General features: G+C 35.1%; 1 protein-coding gene across 4 annotated transcripts in view; it reads right to left on the bottom strand.

Annotated features, from left to right (window-relative positions):
- Foxp2 (forkhead box P2) overlaps positions 1-20,000 on the bottom strand; it is a 540,629-nt gene that overhangs the window by 6,977 nt on the left and 513,652 nt on the right. For all 4 annotated transcript variants that reach the window (NM_053242.4, XM_017321341.1, NM_212435.1 and 1 more), the window contains 2 exons: positions 19,897-19,966; positions 18,968-19,131 (listed from right to left, as the gene is read on the bottom strand). In NM_053242.4, coding sequence (NP_444472.2) covers positions 18,968-19,131; positions 19,897-19,966 — 234 coding nt within the window. The remainder of the gene's footprint in view (positions 1-18,967; positions 19,132-19,896; positions 19,967-20,000) is intronic.

Genomic DNA, 20,000 nt, shown 5'->3' with positions numbered 1-20,000 from the left:
AGAATACTTAGAATAATAATTTAAAATATTCTAATAATACAAAGCACACTTTGGAAAACTTTAACAGATTTGATAAAGTAGATTTTATATTTACAGCTTTTTCTAGATGTTCTTATCAAGATGCATTAGTTAAAATATAAAACAAGATATCTAATAAAATAAAACAAGATATTTGTCAATCCTAATATTAAAACCAAGCATTGTATTCCTGCTCATGTAATAGCCAAAATTTTAAACTGAGATTAGAATCTGAGGATATTAGCATATGCCAAAATCACTTATTTTAATTTCTCTAGAAGGCTTTAACAGGCTAAACATAATCAGCAAAAAAAATTACAATTTCAAATAGCATATGGATTATAAGAATTTTTAATGCTCTTATTAAAATCATATCACATGTGAAAAATACTTAACTAAGACAGAAGCGCTTAGTAAACTTTTAATATCTGGTTACTACTTGTATATGATGCAGATAGTTGCGATTTTGCCTTAATTTAAAATAGTGTCTTCCTTTGGAATATTCCTGGATCCTACTTAGTAAGCTCATGGTCCATCTTAGAACAGTCTACGGGAGGGAGGGAGGCTTTTTCACTGCTTAAGTTTTCCCAAGGATTTCTATTTATTTCTTCAAAAGTGCCAGTGTAGGAAAACTCCAGGCACCATAACTGTTATTGTACAGTGTAAGAAAAAAAAAAAACAGTCTTAAAAGTCAGTCAGAAATGTCAGGCTTACAGTCACCATTCCAGAAACTGCTCTAACATTTTCTATGCATGGAGAAAGAACACTGAAATTTCCCAAATGTCCCTACTGTATCAAATGAGTATCAGCTTTCCTCTCTCAGTTCTCTGTATAGATGACTCTCTAGGGATAGTTTAGAGACCATGGGAAGTGGCCGTTACAAGGCCATTACTGAATGCTGTGGGGTAAATCATGAAATTATGTTGTAACTCCCACAAATAAAAGCCAAGAAGAGCTTGTCATTGCCATTTAATGAGCCTGGAGTTACTGTGCTTCTACTATCATATGAGAAGCTGTATCAACTCCAGAGCATGGCACTATTGATGTAAAGCTTTATTGATTGCACTTTTAAATCTTCAAGTTTCTATTGATATTCTTTACAATAAAATACAAAGTAAAACTCCTCACTGGCATAATTACTGTCAACAGGACAACTTACAAACGTATAATTTCTAATATATACATAGAATCAACTTAATAATGCTTACTTGACAAATAAACTTTTTGACCTAATAAAAGATAGCTGAGTTGATCTGTAAATTGGTAATGTGTGTAATTAGGAATACGTGCATCACTGGAGGAAATGGAAGCTCTATTTACACATGGGTGTGCTGTATGCCTGGGTCTCAACTTGATGGCAGAATAGTAAAAGCCTGAAACCATAGAAACATACGGCAAGGATCACTTTAAAGACAAATACAATTGTTGTGTCTAAGAACATTTACCAACTCAATTCAACTGGTTTTATCTATTGAACTATATTAGTTTAATTAAAAAAAATGGATGAGCCAACTAGTTATTATGGTACCATGCCCTCGTGTCTAGAACTTTAAGCATTTATTAAATCCAATGTTAATATTCCCCAAGTACTCTCTAAAATATACAAATGAAATGATCTGATGAGATTACTTGTGAAAGTTCACATTCATTTAATGACTTTTATAAAAATGACATTTTGATTTAATAATAGTTATAAGTTGTATTTATAATTTTAGAGTTTCCCAATTCAATCTAGGATCCAGAACATTTTAGTGAATAGCGAGCCCTAAGCACTGAGGATAATTAGAGTAAACTCTTAAGGTTAATATAATAGCTACCTTTTTCCAAATTAGGTCTCATAAATGACCTGTGTATATTTGAAACTTTTAAGTTTAAATAGGCATTATCAGACATTATGTAACTATCAAAATATATAAACCAGGCATCAAGATGCATGCCTGGAATCTCAGCACCTAGGAGGCTAAGGCAGAATAATAGTAAATTCAATGCTAGCCTGGGCTACATAGTGAGATTTCGACTCAGCGTCCTGGATGGCTTTGTTCTTGAATCCATTTTTCTTATTTGTAGCTTCCTATACACTTAGCTAAGGACCTAGCCTCTTGTGTCTCGCTGTCTCCTCAACAGGCTTGGGATTCTGAGGAGGCCCAGGAAGTCCCCTTACTGGCAGCTTTCTGTTCCTCTACTTCACCATCTAGATTATTTGTGTTTTCTTTGGAGAATTTTATTTAAAGAAAGAACATTATAGAAAATTCTCCAGTTCTCAATAAAGAGGAATGCATCATCAAAACATAAGCAATAAATTTTGAAAAAGGATAACTACAAAGTTATATTCCTTTGCATCTTTAGAAAAAAATTAATACACATGGATGGTTTTCATTACCTCATTGCTTTGTATAAAATACAGAACTGAATTTAGACATGGGTATTGATAAAAAATAAGAGAGAACCCTTGAATATTTCTAGCAACCTATCACCTAACTAACCTATATGCAACAATGTTTCTAAGTAGCAAGTTACATTAAGAACTCAAATCTTCCTCGTCTTAGTGCTCATCCCATCAGGATGTGCCTCTGCACAGTCAGCCGGACTTCACTACACACAGAAAGCCTGGATTTCCCTTCCATAAAGTAGCCGACCTAGAAACAGCCTGTTATTTAAGGACTAAGGCATATAGAGTTAACTCCCTATACACTTTCTGACCCATCCAAATTATACCAATCTTCTCCTTGAACCCACTAAAGCATTTTAAAAATTGCTTATGCTGATATTGTAAACCATAAAATCTTTGAATCATAAACTCCATCAAATATGGGGATGCTATATTTAAAGTTTTCATTTCTCAGGTTGAAAGTATCCTCAAGTTTATGATTCGAAGACTCTATGTTTTGGTGTAAGCAAATAAGAGAAATGGATTTAAGGACGAAGTCCTTCAGTATGTTGAGTCAGAATCTCACTATGTAGCCCAAGCTAGCATCAAATTCTCTATTATTCGGCCTTAGTCTCTCAGTTGCTGAGATTCCACATAACACATGCATCTTGATACTGGGTTTATCCATTTTTATAGTTACATAATATATAGAAACACCTATTTAAACTTAAAAAGATTTGAATATACACAGGACATTTATCAGGCATAATTAGGAAAAAGGTAGATATTACATTAACCTTTAGTGTTTAATTACCCTCAGTGATTAGGGCTTGCTATTCACTAAAATGTTCTGAATGCTAGATTGAATTGGGAAACTCTAATTGTTCCTTTCCTCATTTTATACTCAAAGTAATGCATACGTTCAACTGCGCATTGCCTCTCAGTATAGAAGAAATAGAACTCTCTCTTTCTCTCTGTCTCTCTCCCTCTGACATACACCCAACCACACACCCACACCCCCCCCCACACACACACCTTTTGTGTGTTACGGTTTATAGAGAATTAGTTAATTCTTGTGGGTGTTAATAATATCTTTCTCTCCTTGCTTCCAACCCAGGGATGCTAAATTTGTTTATGATTAAAATCCATTGAATACTTTTGTTGCATTCATTTCCCACATGTTTTAGTGTACCATGTGTAGCATAATACGATTGTTTTAGGGGAACAAAATTTCCTTTCCATCTTAGAAAACCCCATGACAACTTAAGTAAAAATGACCTCGTCTTCTGCTACCCACACCTCACTACGAATCTTCCTCTCAGGTGGACTCATCTGAAGGATTTTAATTACAAGGGAGTCATTCAACACAATAGATTTCTATGTATTTAGTATTTTGATTAATTTGGGGGTGTAGCATAAGAAACACTGAACAGTTTAGTCACCTCGTTTGTAATCTTCAGTCATGCAGCAATGGCTAAGTACTTAAGAGTATAGTGGGCTCTGGGGACAGAATACTTGGATTTGAAGCTGGACTCTTTTCCTAATAGGTCAGTGAGGTTACTGTGATCTGACTGTACCCATGTTGATGTTTTAGTCATAGACATGAGACACAAAAATATCTATCTTTTACAATGCGATTACTTATATCATATACATATACAATACATATGTATAAAATTTCCATATCACAAAGATAACAATATATATGTAAAAATGTGAGCACTGTGATTTTATGCCTGGGTCACAAATGATCAAGAAAACCTTACTTCTTTTTGTGAAGGAAGGTATATTATAAACACAGAAACTGATGGTTAACATGGCATGGATTCTCAAATATATTTTAGTCCTTCTCTCAAAGCAAAATATAATGGGTATCCCAGAAACATCACAACACAAAAACAAACAAGGAGAGAAATACCTGTGGCACACATTTCAGATGCCAGTTGTAAAACACATAATGATAAGCTACCTTTTCTTAAAAGAATAAGGAAATATAAAAAGTAACACAATTTGTTACTATAATCATTCAAAAGAATGATTAATGAACAGGTTCCTGAGCACCACAATGAAAAGCCAGAAAAGCTAAGGTCATGTCTCTGATCATTTTACATCACATGGAAAGCTAATTTCAAAGGAGAGGAGCCAACATCGACATGCACTGCTCAGAGAGCTTCTACATTTATTCTCACTCATCCATCACAGGGCTCATCATTAGCTTGTCATTAAAATCATTAACATACATTCATCGAGTGGTCCAGGCTTGTATTATATTTGCTGTGCACACGAGCTTACTCAGTTCTAGTAGTACACACTGAGCTAAGGAAACCTAGAATAGATTAAGATGCGTATTTTAAGAAATGTAGTAATTTTATGTATATGTGTAGATCATATGCCTATTAGGTACTAAATTTGTTTTTATACCAGAATTTCCTTTATGGTTGTGATCAAATCAAATCCCTTAGATTTGGAAAGATGTCAAAGATTTAGGCATTTTTTTAATCTTAAAATTGGTCTTTTGAATTAGTTTTTTTGCTTTTTCTTACTTCTTTTCACTTTTGGTTTTGTTGTTGCTGTTTTGTGAGAAAGACTGGAGGGGTGACAGAGCAAGAAAGAACATAAGGCTGAGTAGGTAGTTAGGCCAGGGTGGTAGTTGGGAGGAACTGGGGAGAGGAAACATAGACAAAGTATGTTGTATAAAAATTAGTTTAAAAAGTTTCAATTTTACTTTGTTTTGGAAAACAGACAAAATTACCAATATTTCCCTTTGCCAAAGCTAACCTAACAAAACCCTATTGAGTGTTTCTATATGATTTTTACACTCTATCTGAGAGTCAGTAATCTAGAGCAGGGGACACACATAATCACAAATCCCAGTTTGGCAGGAAGAAAGGTCCTAAGCAGTAATTAACAGACCCTGAGGTTCACAGGTGGGAGAGATTGTTTTCCTCTGAGAATTATTCTAATAAATTAAAATACATATACATATCTGGTAGAATTTTCTTTTAAAAAGAAGAAAGCAAGGATATGTTAAGACACATATGATTATAATTGCTAGCCCTCTTGATTATAAAACTTCTACTGGACTTGAGATTTAGGCATTATCACAACACATCCCCCGAGTGACATGAAATGTACCTTCTGCTTCAGGATTTCAATGGTCTTGTACACAAGACTTTGGTCCTTGTAAACCCCATAATAATAAAGTGGATGATACTTCAAAAGTATAGATAATAGTTTATAGTAACAAAATATGCAACATTTGAAACACTGAAGATATACTTTACTAAAAGTTATAAACACACACAAAAATAGGACTGACTGGTTCTCATTGTTTCATTTATGAGACCTTAAACAAAGATTTTTTTTTTTTTTTTAGTGAGCTTGTTTGTAATATATTTGTAGAAGCATAGGTGTTTAGATTAAATACACCTCCCACTCATTCTTTTGCCTGTTACAGCCTAGTGTTTATCAGATATCTGAATTAATAGAGAGACGAGCACAAGCCTTGAGTTAGAAGGGTAGATGTGTAAAAGATCTACTTTTTGTATTGAATTTCATGGTCCTTCCAAACCGCTGAAAATATGGTATGTACTTGTAAGTGAATATTATAGCAACTTCTACTTTGATTTTTAAAGTCAAATAAAGAGTTTGGAGTTTTAGGATTGTTTTGCACTGTATAAACAGAGTGGAGAACAGTGCTAGGGGCACTGCCAGTTCAGAGCTTTCTAGTACAGTGTGATATGTTGCTGAGAGCCAGGGCAAATAACACACTAAAAATGGTGGGAAAGAAGCAATGTAGGCTGTAGGTTATGGAGTGGAAAGTTTTGCATTTCCTGGCTCTTAAATTTATATGCATGTGAAAGGCTTCCTTCTACACCCTGTCATGGGCACAGGGAAAGCTCATAACCAAACATGTGATGCTGATGAATTACATCTCTATACATATGGAGATGAATTACATACATATCCATATGTACACATATATACATACATACCTATAATATGCACACACACACACACACACACACACACACACACACACAGAGTTTTCAATGTTGTGGGTATGACCTCAGAAGGCTTCAGTTTTACTAGAGAAGATGATGGATAATGAAGTTAAAATTTACCACAAGTCTCAGTGACTCCAATGCAAGTGACAACAATGGCCACAATAATATTCACTCATGCTTCCTGGAAACATTACTTATATCTAATTTTCAGTCTGTGTTCCTATGCCATTTTAAGGAACAAGATTTTCAAATGAATGCTTTAAGAAAAGGGCATTCAATTTTGTTCTCTCAAGGAAAAAACAGTCATGTTTCTATAGCAGAGTAGCAAAAAAAAAAAAAAAGGAAACCAGTGTTTGCATTTTAAAAATTAGACTTTAAATATATTTACTACATAAGAGATATATTAAAATAAAATTGAACATTTATACAATGATAGTATACATATATATACATATATTGTGAAATATTCAAATTACTTTAAACAGATCTCTCTATTCAAATAGTTTCCACTAGTTATGGCCACAGCTTTTCCAAATCAATTCTAGTCCATTATCATCAATTTGTCCAAAACATAAGTTCTTAAAACATGCCTTTTAAGAAGTATGTAACCTATATTCTTGAGTGTCTTCTCTCCATATTTAAAAAATACCTGTATCTTTATTATGATTTCAGGGATAACCAACTATAAGTCCTGGTACCCAACTTCTTTCCAATCTTCTATGCCCATGCCTCTCCAGGTGGCCTGGCCAATGCTGTGAGCAAGAGTCCTCAGGATGAGCCACCTCTCCATTCTCTCCATTCATCAGCCTAAAACTGAACTGAGTACTTACAGTTGTGATTGATGTAGGCAAATAACAGCCACGTATCAGTAATTTCTAGAAAACACAATCTAAAAGCTGATTTTACGCTAACCTAAAATTTTAACTCTCTGTGCCCACAAAAGCATTCTTTGTCCCCTTGTATTCATGTCTGTAATGACCTATATCCTCAGAGGATGGGGACACCCAGACAATGTCATATACATTGTAAATGTCACATTCAGTAGTAAGTGCTCACGTGAGCTTATTTTCTTTTTAAATCAGCTGGACTTACTTGAGAAATCTGCAAAATAGCAGTTGATTTTTATATTCTAGTTAAGTGCTCACTGTTACAATCACCCTCTGTAAGTGCGTATTTCCAAACCACAGAGGACAAGTTCCATTAATACACTGACGTGTTGCCTCAAGGAACGTGTTGCTTCTTTTGTTGTGAAAATTATAAGGACCTAAGGCATCAGTGAAGGCAGAAGAAATGTTAATATTTGCCTGCACCCTGAAGCAGAGTCACATTACAAGAGGAAAGTTTATCTCTTTAGATTGTGGTCACACAGCCTAATCCCTAGAGGGATGTAAATTTTATTCACTATACCCTTGTTCAAGACTAAGTTAATGGTCCTATAAATTCTTCCTAGTTTTCTTCTTTTTTTCTTTTTTGGTTTTTTGAGACAGGGTTTCTCTGTGTAGCCCTGGCTGTCCTGGAACTCACTTTGTAGACCAGGCTGGCCTCGAACTCAGAAATCTGCCTGCCTCTGCCTCCCGAGTGTTGGGATTAAAGGTGTGCGCCACCATGCCTGGCTTCTTGTTTTTTTTTTTTTTGTTTTTTGTTTTTTCTTTGAATGAGAAAGGCCTACTATGAGTAAAGTTTCTTAAGCTGAAATATTTAAACAACTTTTAAGTAAATGGAGGGCAGAGTAGAATCTTAGTGGTGCTTTCACATTTGGATGATATCAGTGTTATCAAGTATCCAGTATGACTTGGATGAGTCTGCATTGTCATAATTAGTTATCTGTCATCATTGTGTGTGTGAGAGACTCAGTGATATAATGTGAACCCAATCAAACCATGAAATCTGGTATGGGAAGTCAGTAGGGTAAGGCTTGCTCCTGAATGTGTAAAATCTGAGATCAATCCACAATACCACACACAATCATTTCATCAATCAATCAGTCTGTCTAGTTCTTTGTATGTAATGTGAATGTATGTGTATATGTACCATATGAAGCTTGTGTTGAAACGTGAAGTCTTAACATATATGATATATATCAATAAATATTGTGAGGAAAAATACAAATTATGAACCATATCTATAATACAGAATATTTCAGTAAAAATTAGATCAGTGATGTATATGACCAAATGTTACAAAAGACTGCAAATGTTTGTGTATTTTTATCTGCTTATTGTAGGTTATTTCTTTGTAAGCTTTACTCATATGCTCTAGTTATTTGAGGAGAATTTAAATAAATTGAACATGTATCTCCTAAAAGAAAGGTATAACATGCTCTGGTTCCATAATTGTGTAGTTATTATAAAACCTCACACCTCAGTTAATATTCGAAAGTACAATCTGAAGCTACATTAGATGTTTATTTCTACTAAATGGAACTTGAATACTTTTCCACAAGTGGGACAGGACATAAAACTCCAAACGAAATGTTTACAGTCACACAACTCATCCCTGCCCATTCGTCACAGTTGTGTCCTAATTGGTGAATAATATTTAAAGATATGAGAATAAATTCAGTACAGACACATGGTGTACATTAATTCCATAGGTTCTGCTTATTTCATAAAATAACACCACAAACTTTCTAGTTAACAGAAAACTCAAGAGCAAGATGGGAGTTTCTCTTAAATAACTACATTTTTTCCTTAGTATATTACAGGCTGTTAAATGAATAACCACTGATATCTAGGTTACTAAGAAAAACAATGTATACAATTTGTAATCTGTCTATTTCGCGTTTGTTTAAATACATTTCCTTCCAACTAGCTCTATTTGTCAATAACAAAACCCTCTTACTTTCAATGTAAATGTTTTGAATATATAACATTATACCATACTAATACAGATTTCTTTAAGATAAATTTAATTTCATGAGAACAATTGTTTATATTGCTTCTTTTCAATAGATTATTTCTATTGAATTGATTGTAAATGTGCAAAAATTGCAAGTTTAGTTATCTCCATTTATATATTCTGTTTGAAATGAGAATGCTTTTTCAGAAAATTGACACTTTCTTCTTGAGGAAATGGAAATTATCTACTATCTTCTGGAAGTATACTGATTAAATAAAATTAAAAATTCAAATAAAATATTTACTCTTTTATAAAAGAGAGGAAACCATTTGATTAATTCTTATGAAATGAGAGCTGCTCAGGCTAATATCAGTAAACTTACATTTCTAGCAATAGAAAATTTATGTCATTTTATGTAAGATTTTATCCTTTCAAAGGATAATCCAGATTGTGTCAGGATCAAGTAAACTATTATAGTATAAGCTTAATGTTTCAATGCAGATGGTGAATGACAATATTATTACATCAACCAGGAATAAAGTTCTCAAATCTTTATTAATATATTTCACTCCTGCAACTTATTTCCTTACTATACTGCTTATTATTTTTGTAGATTAAGATACCACCCAATATTAAAAATTTTAGTGTTGATTAGATTAATCATTATTGTGATACAACTAAGTTGCATATAACTACTTCCTCTAGGCCAAAACATACCAGTCTTACTGAAATAGAATTCCTTCTTCTTTCCTCTTGATGAAGATGAAAATATTCCTTCTTGAAAGAAATGCGTGACAGAGAAGTGACTAAAGTTGGAGTGAACCAGTTTTTCTCCATCCCATATATATGTACAGATGTCATCTTTGCCAGAATATAAGTACAAATATCCTATTAACTCTCAACATCTGCTAAACATAAACAAGTAAACTTTATTTTTAAATTTAAAGCTGGGATCTAATTTTAATACTAGCATATTTAATAAACCATTTTTTCTTTTAACAATGTAGTATTTGATTGAAAAGTACTGTTATTTTCAGATAATTATTATGTTTCCCCTCTAAGACATATTTCAATTATTAATGATGTAGTTTATAATTCTAGTCTAAATCTCAAATAAACCTGACCTCAAGATGTGCCTACAAATTCCATTACAGTCAAGAGAATTCTAACAACAACAATAACAACAACAACAACAACAAAGCTGGCTTAAAGATATAAAACAGAAATTTGCAATCATAAGCATATGTCTCAAAATTTATATAAGACTTCCTGATTTTACCTGAAGCACGATATTGAAATATATTCAAATTTATGGAACACTGCTTAAAGAAATTGGATTATGCATTATTTTGAAGCTTAGTGCCAAGTAATTTTATATAGTTTTTCTTTTCTGTGACATCTATTAAAAAAATATACTCACCAGAATCAAGGTTTACTAGATATTTGAATTCTTTAAACTTAGTGACAATAATAGATATGATTTTGTCTAATATGAAATTATTTTGATCATTGATAATTACAAATAATTGCACCCGATCTTTGAATTCAGTTAATGCCTGTGGATATACACAAGTATATCCTGTGTCCTTTTCATGTATGGTCTTCACAGACTTTCAACCATAGTCTAAGGACTCTTCCATTTCCCATTTGTCATTGAGAGAAATAAAGCTTAGCTCAGATCCTAACATTTAGCATCTAGTGCTGCCTTGCTTCTGTCCCAACTCAACTGGAGCCACGTCTCCAAAATCTGTTTGGTTTTATTCCTTGGACTGAGCTTTAGTGTGCAACAGCAGTATACATGGGTTTATGGACCTATATACCAGTTCCTATTTAGTTTAACTGGACATCTTGGATTCTGACTTCTTAAAGGTCTCAATCTCACAGTCTTATAGTTGGACACAGGGCTCTGACTGCCACACTGATAGGTGGATGTTTTGTTTGCCTGGACTGTTTATTTTTCCCACTGCCAGTCTGCCCAAATGAAAACGGTCTCCCTCTCAGTTGCCTCTTAGTAAAGTTGGCACCTAGCATATCTTTGTAGGCACTTGATTTCCAGCTGGACTTCACATGGTTTGTGTCTATCTATCCTTTGAGACTGGCTGCTCTGGTGGACCTAAACCCTTGCTAAGACCAAATCACTGAGTTGACTCAACCTTCAATTGTTGCCTTACCATGCATACTATGTACAAAACATGAGAATGGAATAGAAAATTAAAACAATGTTGACCTTTTGTGGTGAGCCTAGTGCATCCTGTATTTCTCTGATTTGTTAGTTAACAAAAGGATTATGGCTTTTATGTTGCAATATAAACTTATGAGCAGTAAGAGGATAAATAGAGCGTAACACTTAATGGCCTATTCTTTTTGTCTTTTAAATGTTTAGTTGTTACTCCAAAGCTGAATATCAATCTAAGAAACATTCGTCTCCACTAATGATGTTAAATTATTTGATTAATTGTTGCTTATACATTATACTAATGCCTGCCTGCCTATCTATCTATCTATCTATCTATCTATCTATCTATCTATCTATCTATCTATCTATCTATGTATAGTTAATTCTATCCTAATGATATCCACTGCTTATGGAACGCAGTATAGGGATGCTTTCAATTGTTTATTCACACTGAAATATTATTAAGAATTTACAGAAATGGTTAATTTTAATCTGTTTCAAAAGAGTCAAATATTTCCACTTCCTAATTCTTTTGTCAAAGCTAAATTTAAATTTTTGGGGGGCATGGATAAGTAGATTCTTTACTCCTTTTTTGTTGTCTGGACATGAAAAAGATAATATCTAAGCAATATTTGTTCTTTAACCATTTAGAGAAGGATTCTTTGACTCTTAGAGACAGAAAATTTCTATGGCTCTCCAGAGAAAAAGGAGATGTTATCTTCTAACAAATATCTTCTTTAGATATGAAACAGAATCAGTAAGCTACAGTACTGTCAGCTAAAGTTGACTGACACACTTTGCCTAAATTGTGGGATTTCACACCATGGATGTCAGATAGCATCTGTAAAGTTCTATAAAAACCTTCAAAACTCTATAGGAACCCACAAATTTCCACAATTGGCACGCTGGGGATATCACACATTTTAGCAGAAGATACTGTACCTCTGGTAGGATCTTTTTATTAAGAGGAACTAGAATGAGTTGTAAGTACCACATACAGGGCCTGGAATAATGTCAAAAAGAACAGGAGCTACTGATCCATCCTTGCAGCCCTTGACAAAGGAAATGAGATGATAAAGAGCTAGCATCGTCATGAGCGCTGCACAATCATTTTGGAAGGAGATCTCAAAGCTAACTAGCAAAGTTAATGAAAAAGTTTAGACATTAAATAAAGATGGAATTAAATCAGAACAAAAATTACAAGAGGCCATGAAAGGTTAGGGGCTAAAAATTAAAGATGCCGGGAACAGTGCTAATGAGAACATCTGTGACAATGCAAGGGGAGCCAAGAAGGACCTTTTAGTTCAGAACATCATAATGTAACACAAAGGCCCCAAACAGCAGAAAATAATACTACTTTCACAGGAGTGAAAACAATGAGAGAGCACGCCACTGGCTCTGATTATCAGTCGCTTTTAACCGTTTTCCTCAAATGAAGAGCCACACCACTTTCAAATGCCTTTGTCCAGAGTGAGCTCTAACACCTGTGGGAATTTTATATAAAATATTACCTATGAAAGGAGTAGGATCTGTGAAACTAACATGTGCCTTCAGATGATCGTTTAAAGTTTAAGGAAAGGAGTAAGAATGGGAGGAGGGACAAAGGAAATGTTATATATTCCAATATCGTGCTTTGTGTTGACTCATGTTGTAGAGACTCAACACCATATCAGAAAATGGACGTAGAGTGAACCCTTTTAGCTATCTTTGTGATAAACTGTTACCCATACATGAGGCTTCTTGAAGCTCTCCAGGAGCCAAAGATGCTACCAAGATGGAAAAGATATGTGTGATTCAGAAACTTTGGAGGTACATAGAATACACACTGGTCACAGAGGTAAATATAACCTCATTGCAATCTTCTACCAACACATACCGCTTTTATACAACATATGTTTCTTTACCCCTAAACTTTGCATCCTAAAGATACAAGCAATATGTTTTATAATGCAACATATTAGTGTTCATTATAGTATATCATTAACTCTCCGACTTCGGGCATTTTCTCCCATAAGAGGAGGGAAATGATGATCATTTGTAACCAAGGCCAAATATTTAGCAAGAAGCACTTTTAAATGGCAGGAAAATAGGGGTTTTCAGAAGTAACATGCAAGAAACTCACCAGTAGGAAGCAGTAATCCGAAAGAGAGCCCCACAAAAATGTATAACTTGTGCCTCAATAACAAGCCAGCTTTAGGAAGATCATTCTCTTTGATCTTTTGGTATAGGAGTGGAAATATATAAAAATGAGGATCTCATTTAAGACTGCACAAGAGAAGGTGAATCTGAGCCAATCCACTGAGAATGGGAAGCAATACTGACTTAATAGAGAAGAAAGAGTGGGTCTGTGCTAATTAATGTGATTTCATCATTAAGCACCAATATTTGCCACAGCATAGTAAAAGAAAGCCTTAGGACTAATTTTATTGGTATGGGTTCAACTTTCAATTCTGATCCAAATATTTTTGTCTCCTTTATATCTAACAAATATGAGAAGACAGTAGGCTGAAATTATTCCTGCATAAACACAGCATCAATCTAACTGAAGGCTGAGGAGATAGATCAGTTGGTCAAGTATTGAGTGTACAAGAATGATCATCTGAGTTAAGATCTCAAACAGCTTAGTACATATAACGAGCAATATTAGAGCTAATTACTGGTCTAAGTGGTTTTCCTTCTGCAATGATCTAGCCAAATCATGGATGTTATCGCTGTAGGTATTACGTTGTAAAGCTAAGCTGTTTCCAATGAACTGGCCATTATGTCTAAAATGTACTATACATTCTTAAGAAACTTGGTGTTAACTTGGAGATATCTGCAGAATGAACATGCATGTCCCAGTGCACCCAGGTGACACAGTATTAGTTCGAGGAGTGGTATGAAGAACCAGGCTTTTGGAAGCAAGAAGCTGAAGTTTGACTCTGACAAAAAACTTAATCACTAAAGCGTCTTGGGCAATAGGATCACTATGATAAGGAGAGGCGGGTTTATGTAAGAAAAACCTGGCACAAGGTAAAGAAAGAACAGACAAACAGTTTCAAATAAACTAAATGAATATTTTGGGGGAAAGTTTTGCTTTACAAAAATAAAATTTTGTAGTGGGGCGGTGGTGGCAAACGCCTTTAATCCCAGCACTTGGGAGGCAGAGGCAGGCGGATTTCTGAGTTCGAGGCCAGCCTGGTCTACAAAGTGAGTTCCAGGACAGCCAGAACTATACAGAGAAACCCTGTCTTGAAACAAACAAACAAACAAACAAACAAACAAACAAAATAAAACAAAATGAAATTTTGTAATGGAAGGAGAGTTAGAAAAGAAGAGTGGAAATGAAGGGGTTGGTTCTGATGTTAAGGTCTTGTTCCCCAGTTGGTTCTTGATCCATCAATGAACAAACCAGTGACCAATGACTGAGGATGGGGCGGGACACTTGGAGTTGCTAGGGAGGACTCAGGCAGAATCCGGAGAGTAGCGAAGAAGAAACCCCAGTAGCTGCAGGAGAAAATGCTAACCAGCCATTTGAGTTTTTGGTTTTGAGTGGCCAAAGGCCACTCTATCCTATTATACCTGGGATGGGAGGGGAGGTTTAGCAGTGCCCAGTGGAATATATGGGAAACTTGGCATCTTCGACCAGCCCACATCTGTCCCTGTAATAATGCATATCTCTACCATCCTCAAATACACATTCACATTCGACCACACTATTGTGGAACTGAATAAAAATCTAAACAAACTAAGCATGTCTGGTGTTTTAATCACCCCGAGAATCTGAGGACATTTCATATCTTAGACTACACAACCAAAATTATGAAGTCATCACTTTTCCTTTCTACCTTGCCTTCTTCTTTGCACTGGTTTTACTGAAGCCATGAGTTTGTCTTGGTTTCTTCTTACAATACAGTTGGATACCTTTTTCCATCTATATTTTAAAACACTTATTGGATTAATTCATTTTTTTCCATGCCTTAAAGCAGATACTGTAGATACTAGAGCCTACAGAAATTAATCTTCTGCATCCAGGTCTCTTAACTGAAAAGCATCTTGACATTTTTGTCATTGTGACATAGTACAAGTGGTGTGTGTTTGGGAGGGGGGGGGGTTGCCTCTTAAAGCAGAACACCAACTATGGTATCAACTTCGGTATCAAAGTCAAACCAATAACCCTGAATAAGCTCCCCACTGATGAACAAGCTCCACGGCCTGCTACTTACTCACTTAGGGGATGGCCTCATCTTCATCTATTCTAAACTCTGTAGTAACTTACATGTTCTAAGTCCTGTCTAACCTAATTCTCCTTATTTTGAGGCACATGAGCTACTAATACTGGCTTGGTATTATTCTCTCTGCTAGAGTTGCTCCCTGCAAACAACTTCAGTTAATATTTTCTTATGCCTCTAATCCTTATCTCACTGAGCCTGAGTACTGAGCTCCACACAATAAATTCCTCTGTTACTCTGCCTCATTTTTAATGGGATGCTTACTTCCTGGATTATAAGAGAGGAAGGGGTAAAGGGATACAAAGGTAGTTTTTCCAGACTGTATAAACTTTTGAAGAGGACAGAAAGTACTAAAATTGAAAAATGCATTTTGTATTGATTTTATTCTCACTTAAGTTTGCAATGAGGCATTGTAATTTTAATCCGAGGTCCTATCAATCTGTACCTAGGTGAGTATATAACACAAGAAGCACCATTATGTTCCAGGCACTCCTTTTTTTTTTCTTTCATAAATCTGATGTAGTAGGTATTATAGAAGAAAATAGAAAAAAAAGAAACCAAGGAAAGAATACTTGTCACTCCTATTGGGTACTGAATGATGAATCTGGTGCTGGGTCACTGACAATCTAACACATTTGGGCTGCACTGTCTCTCTCTCATATTAATATCAATATAGCTAACCCATTCAAAACAACACGTGGAATGAATTCACATAAGAACCCCAAAAATACTACATACTCTTTCATAAGATAGGATTTTCATTTTTATTCAATCCCCAAATTTTTTGAACTATATTCAGTTAGAGGCAAACAAATTTTAATTGATGGATCCATGCCAATAATTTCACTTTGCTTTGCTTCATAACAATCATAAGATCCTTATAATTCCTTACAAACAAGCATCTCAGAAGTATAAAGCTGAGGATGCAGAATTCTGAGGTGATGTCTACTAATATCTGAACAATCTGCAAGAAGTTAATGGAGCAGCACAAAGAGATGGAAGTATTAGTGTTGACTCAATATTTTGCAGGATAATTACAAACTTGATTTTCATTTATATTACTCAGGAAAAAGACAAAATATGGGGTACTCCTAATTTTTATCTTTTTCTGAAATCTATTTCCTACAAGGAAAGAGAGGCTTTTCTTTTGTCTATGAAAAATAAATACAGGTATTTGTGTGTGTGTGTGTGTGTGTGTGTGTGTGTGTGTGTGTGTGTTGCTTCATGTCAGTATAACACACATAATGAATTAACGGAATGTTTTATTATATAAATTGATAATGGCACTATATCAGACACTAAACATATTTTAATGTTGTTTTTTTGCATACTATTTCTTTTAGATATTTCATTAATAAACTTTAAATTAACAGTAAACTGAATGATCAGAACCACCAACCGTCAAGTGAAAAATGCTATGAGCCTAACAAAGCCATTATTTAGTCCAATTATTATTTCAGGTTCCAAAATACAATGTTTAATAAACTATTTTATTAACTCATTAATTTTTTATTTTAATAGTCTCAGCACTGGACAATTAAACTTGTGAAAATTGCTTCCTTCCCCATCTTCTTGCGTATGGTTTGCAGTGGTCTCTATATACCACATAGGAGCAAGAGAAGAATAAACCACAGTTCACATACTGCTTTTACGAATGCCTTTCATATGGCTCCCCTTTTTAAATGGCAAAAAAACAGGATCTAACTCTTGTTGGGTGTTTAAAGATGAATTATTTTAGCATTTGCATAGGGAGTGAACATTAGCACAGTCAAGAGAGCAACTGAAAGGAAAAGCCCCCAGCTACTGCTCTATGGCTGGCAGGCTGATGGGGCAGATGTAAAACCCTCTGTCTGATTGCTCTTTTTCCTTGCTTAGAGAGCTGATAGTCTAGAGAGCATATATTTATGTTCTTTTTACTTGGAGTTTTATCACTTCTTTTGTATTATTTAATACAACTAAAGACTCTTCCAAAAGACAGATTTCTCCATTCTGGAAAAGTAATGGCTTGGAATCTGAAGAAACACATTAATGACTGCAGTGTGTTTTTGCAAAGACGATAGCCTGAAAGTACCAGACGTGGATGAGGCGTACGATCTCAAAGATGGTCATATGTCAAACAGTGGAAGGTATTTTTAAAAACAACAAAACAGTAACTTGTGAATGGTCAAATGAAAATGGGCGGATAGCAGAGTTATCTATCTCTCTCAGGCCTTTGACTAAACTCTCAGGGAGGGGGAGGAAGAGTTCAGGGTGGTAGCATATGCCTAGACTCGAGGAAGCACCTGGGAAGCTGAGGCAGGAGAACTTACTAGACTCTGAGTCTGTGTTACAATGATGAGATGTTCTCAGAGGCAAAACAGAAGGCCAAATTGCATCACAGAGAATAAAATACAAAACTGAAGACAAGGAGCGATCTTGTGTAGGTATGTGAAGTTAAGCAGCTTGCAGACTAAGTCAAGAAAGAATAGCTGTAGCCTCTGAATTCCATCCTAACTGCTAAAAAGCACTCAACTCCAGTTATTTCTCCAGGACTTCTCATTCCTCCCACGGTCAGTACTTTTTAGTAAACAAGAAACTGATATGCCTGACACAACTGAATAAGACCTGGCATTTTCGAAGTGTCATACACTTTTCTGAAATCCACAAGACATCAATTTTTAATACTCCTACTCTCAGCTCCATTAAAAAGATGGTAGGGGAAAGATTTTAGAGTAATTAATGATATAGTTAGCTGCTAAATATTAATAGGAATCGTAGTCTTGCATAAAATATAACATATAAACCTTGCCAATACAGACGCACCAGTAATTAAACTTGAATATGTAATTACACTGATTTATAAGACAGGCAAAAAGTTACACCTTACCAGCCTCTGTGTAAACTGTGGGTAACAGTTAAACTTTGCATTTTACGGTTTATAAAAATGGGCAATGTCTTGAGTACAGTTCATAAATGGTTTCGAGTCCTGTAACAGTAGTAAAAATTATGACAACTTACCCTAGCATGAGTATTCTTATCACACCATACAAATCAAACTGTGATAATGCCTTATAAGATGGAGATTCATCAGAGACAGTACTCAGTGCCCAAGAGGACTTTAGTAGTACTAAGAATTTGTAGAAGCATGCTACTATGTGGCATATACTAGCTATATGGCACTTGGGATAATCTCTAATATTAACAACAATTTAGGTATACTTTACATACTATGAACATAATATAATCCCACTCCACTTAAACATGTATGTTTTTACTTAAACCCCATGATAAACTCCAAGGAAAAGAAATCAAAATCAGAAGCATAAGGATATATTTTCATCCCTTTCGGGAATTCGTTAACCACACTTACATGTGTGGCTGAGGTGAGCAACCCGGACTGCTGTTCCCATTGCTGTCGATGTGGTCCAGGGAACCATTGAGGTCTTCGTGGACGGCCTGCAGGAGGCCACTGGAGGCGTTATTGATCAGTCCAGGGTTACTTAGCAAAGGCAAGCTGCTTTCTGCCAAGGCAGCCTAGTGGGATGGACAAGGAGCAAGACAGCTTTTAACATGCCCGCCCTTTAAAGTCATTGCAACCGCACACATCTCCTTTTACAGGATGCACATTGCATCGTAGATATTTTAGAAGTACATAAATAAAATGTATGGAAAGACCAAAATTCCTAACTGGCCACTTGCAGGCGAGAGAGCAAGGGCAATAGCATGACGTGAGCATATAAACAATAGCTCCCACAGCAAACTTTCCCCCTGTTAACCTTTCGCATAATGAAATGTTGAATCCTCACATGTTCAGAAATATTCCAGTATAATATAAGCAGTTGCTCTGCTTTTTTAAAAATGACCAGAACTTAACTCAAAATAAAGAAGTCCTGACATTTGCCTCCTCTGCATAAAAATTATATATTATAATTAAACTTTAAAGTTTTTGCCACAAGCACCATGTTCCCCAACACTATGATGTGCAATCATTTATGACAGCCTGGATAAATATTAATGCATAGCCACATGCATTTGCAAATGCTTCTATCAATCTAGCATTTGCAGGAAAACCGAGTGTTCCAGATTTTGCCACAGGGTGTCCTTCTTGCTTCTTCACATCAAAAGTAGCGTGAATGAGAATCAGTGCTTTCCACAGTACTAGGTACTACAACTTCCTTGGACGAGACACCAACTATTAAGAACAATCATAATCTCGCCTAAATAACAATCATGCAGAACAACAGAGTGCCTAAACACCCAAACAGGGCAGGAATGGAAATGTGCATCTAATGATTTTACCTGCAGACTGGCATTTAGAGCTGCTCCATAGCCCAAACTTGTAGGTATATTTTTTACTAAAGTTGGACTTCTGGAAGGAAAAACAAATTACATAAGACTTATAA

This window comes from Mus musculus, chromosome 6 (assembly GCF_000001635.26).
Source record: "Mus musculus strain C57BL/6J chromosome 6, GRCm38.p6 C57BL/6J".
Lineage (NCBI taxonomy): Eukaryota > Metazoa > Chordata > Mammalia > Rodentia > Muridae > Mus > Mus musculus.
This window is presented reverse-complemented; position numbering and strand designations above follow the sequence as displayed.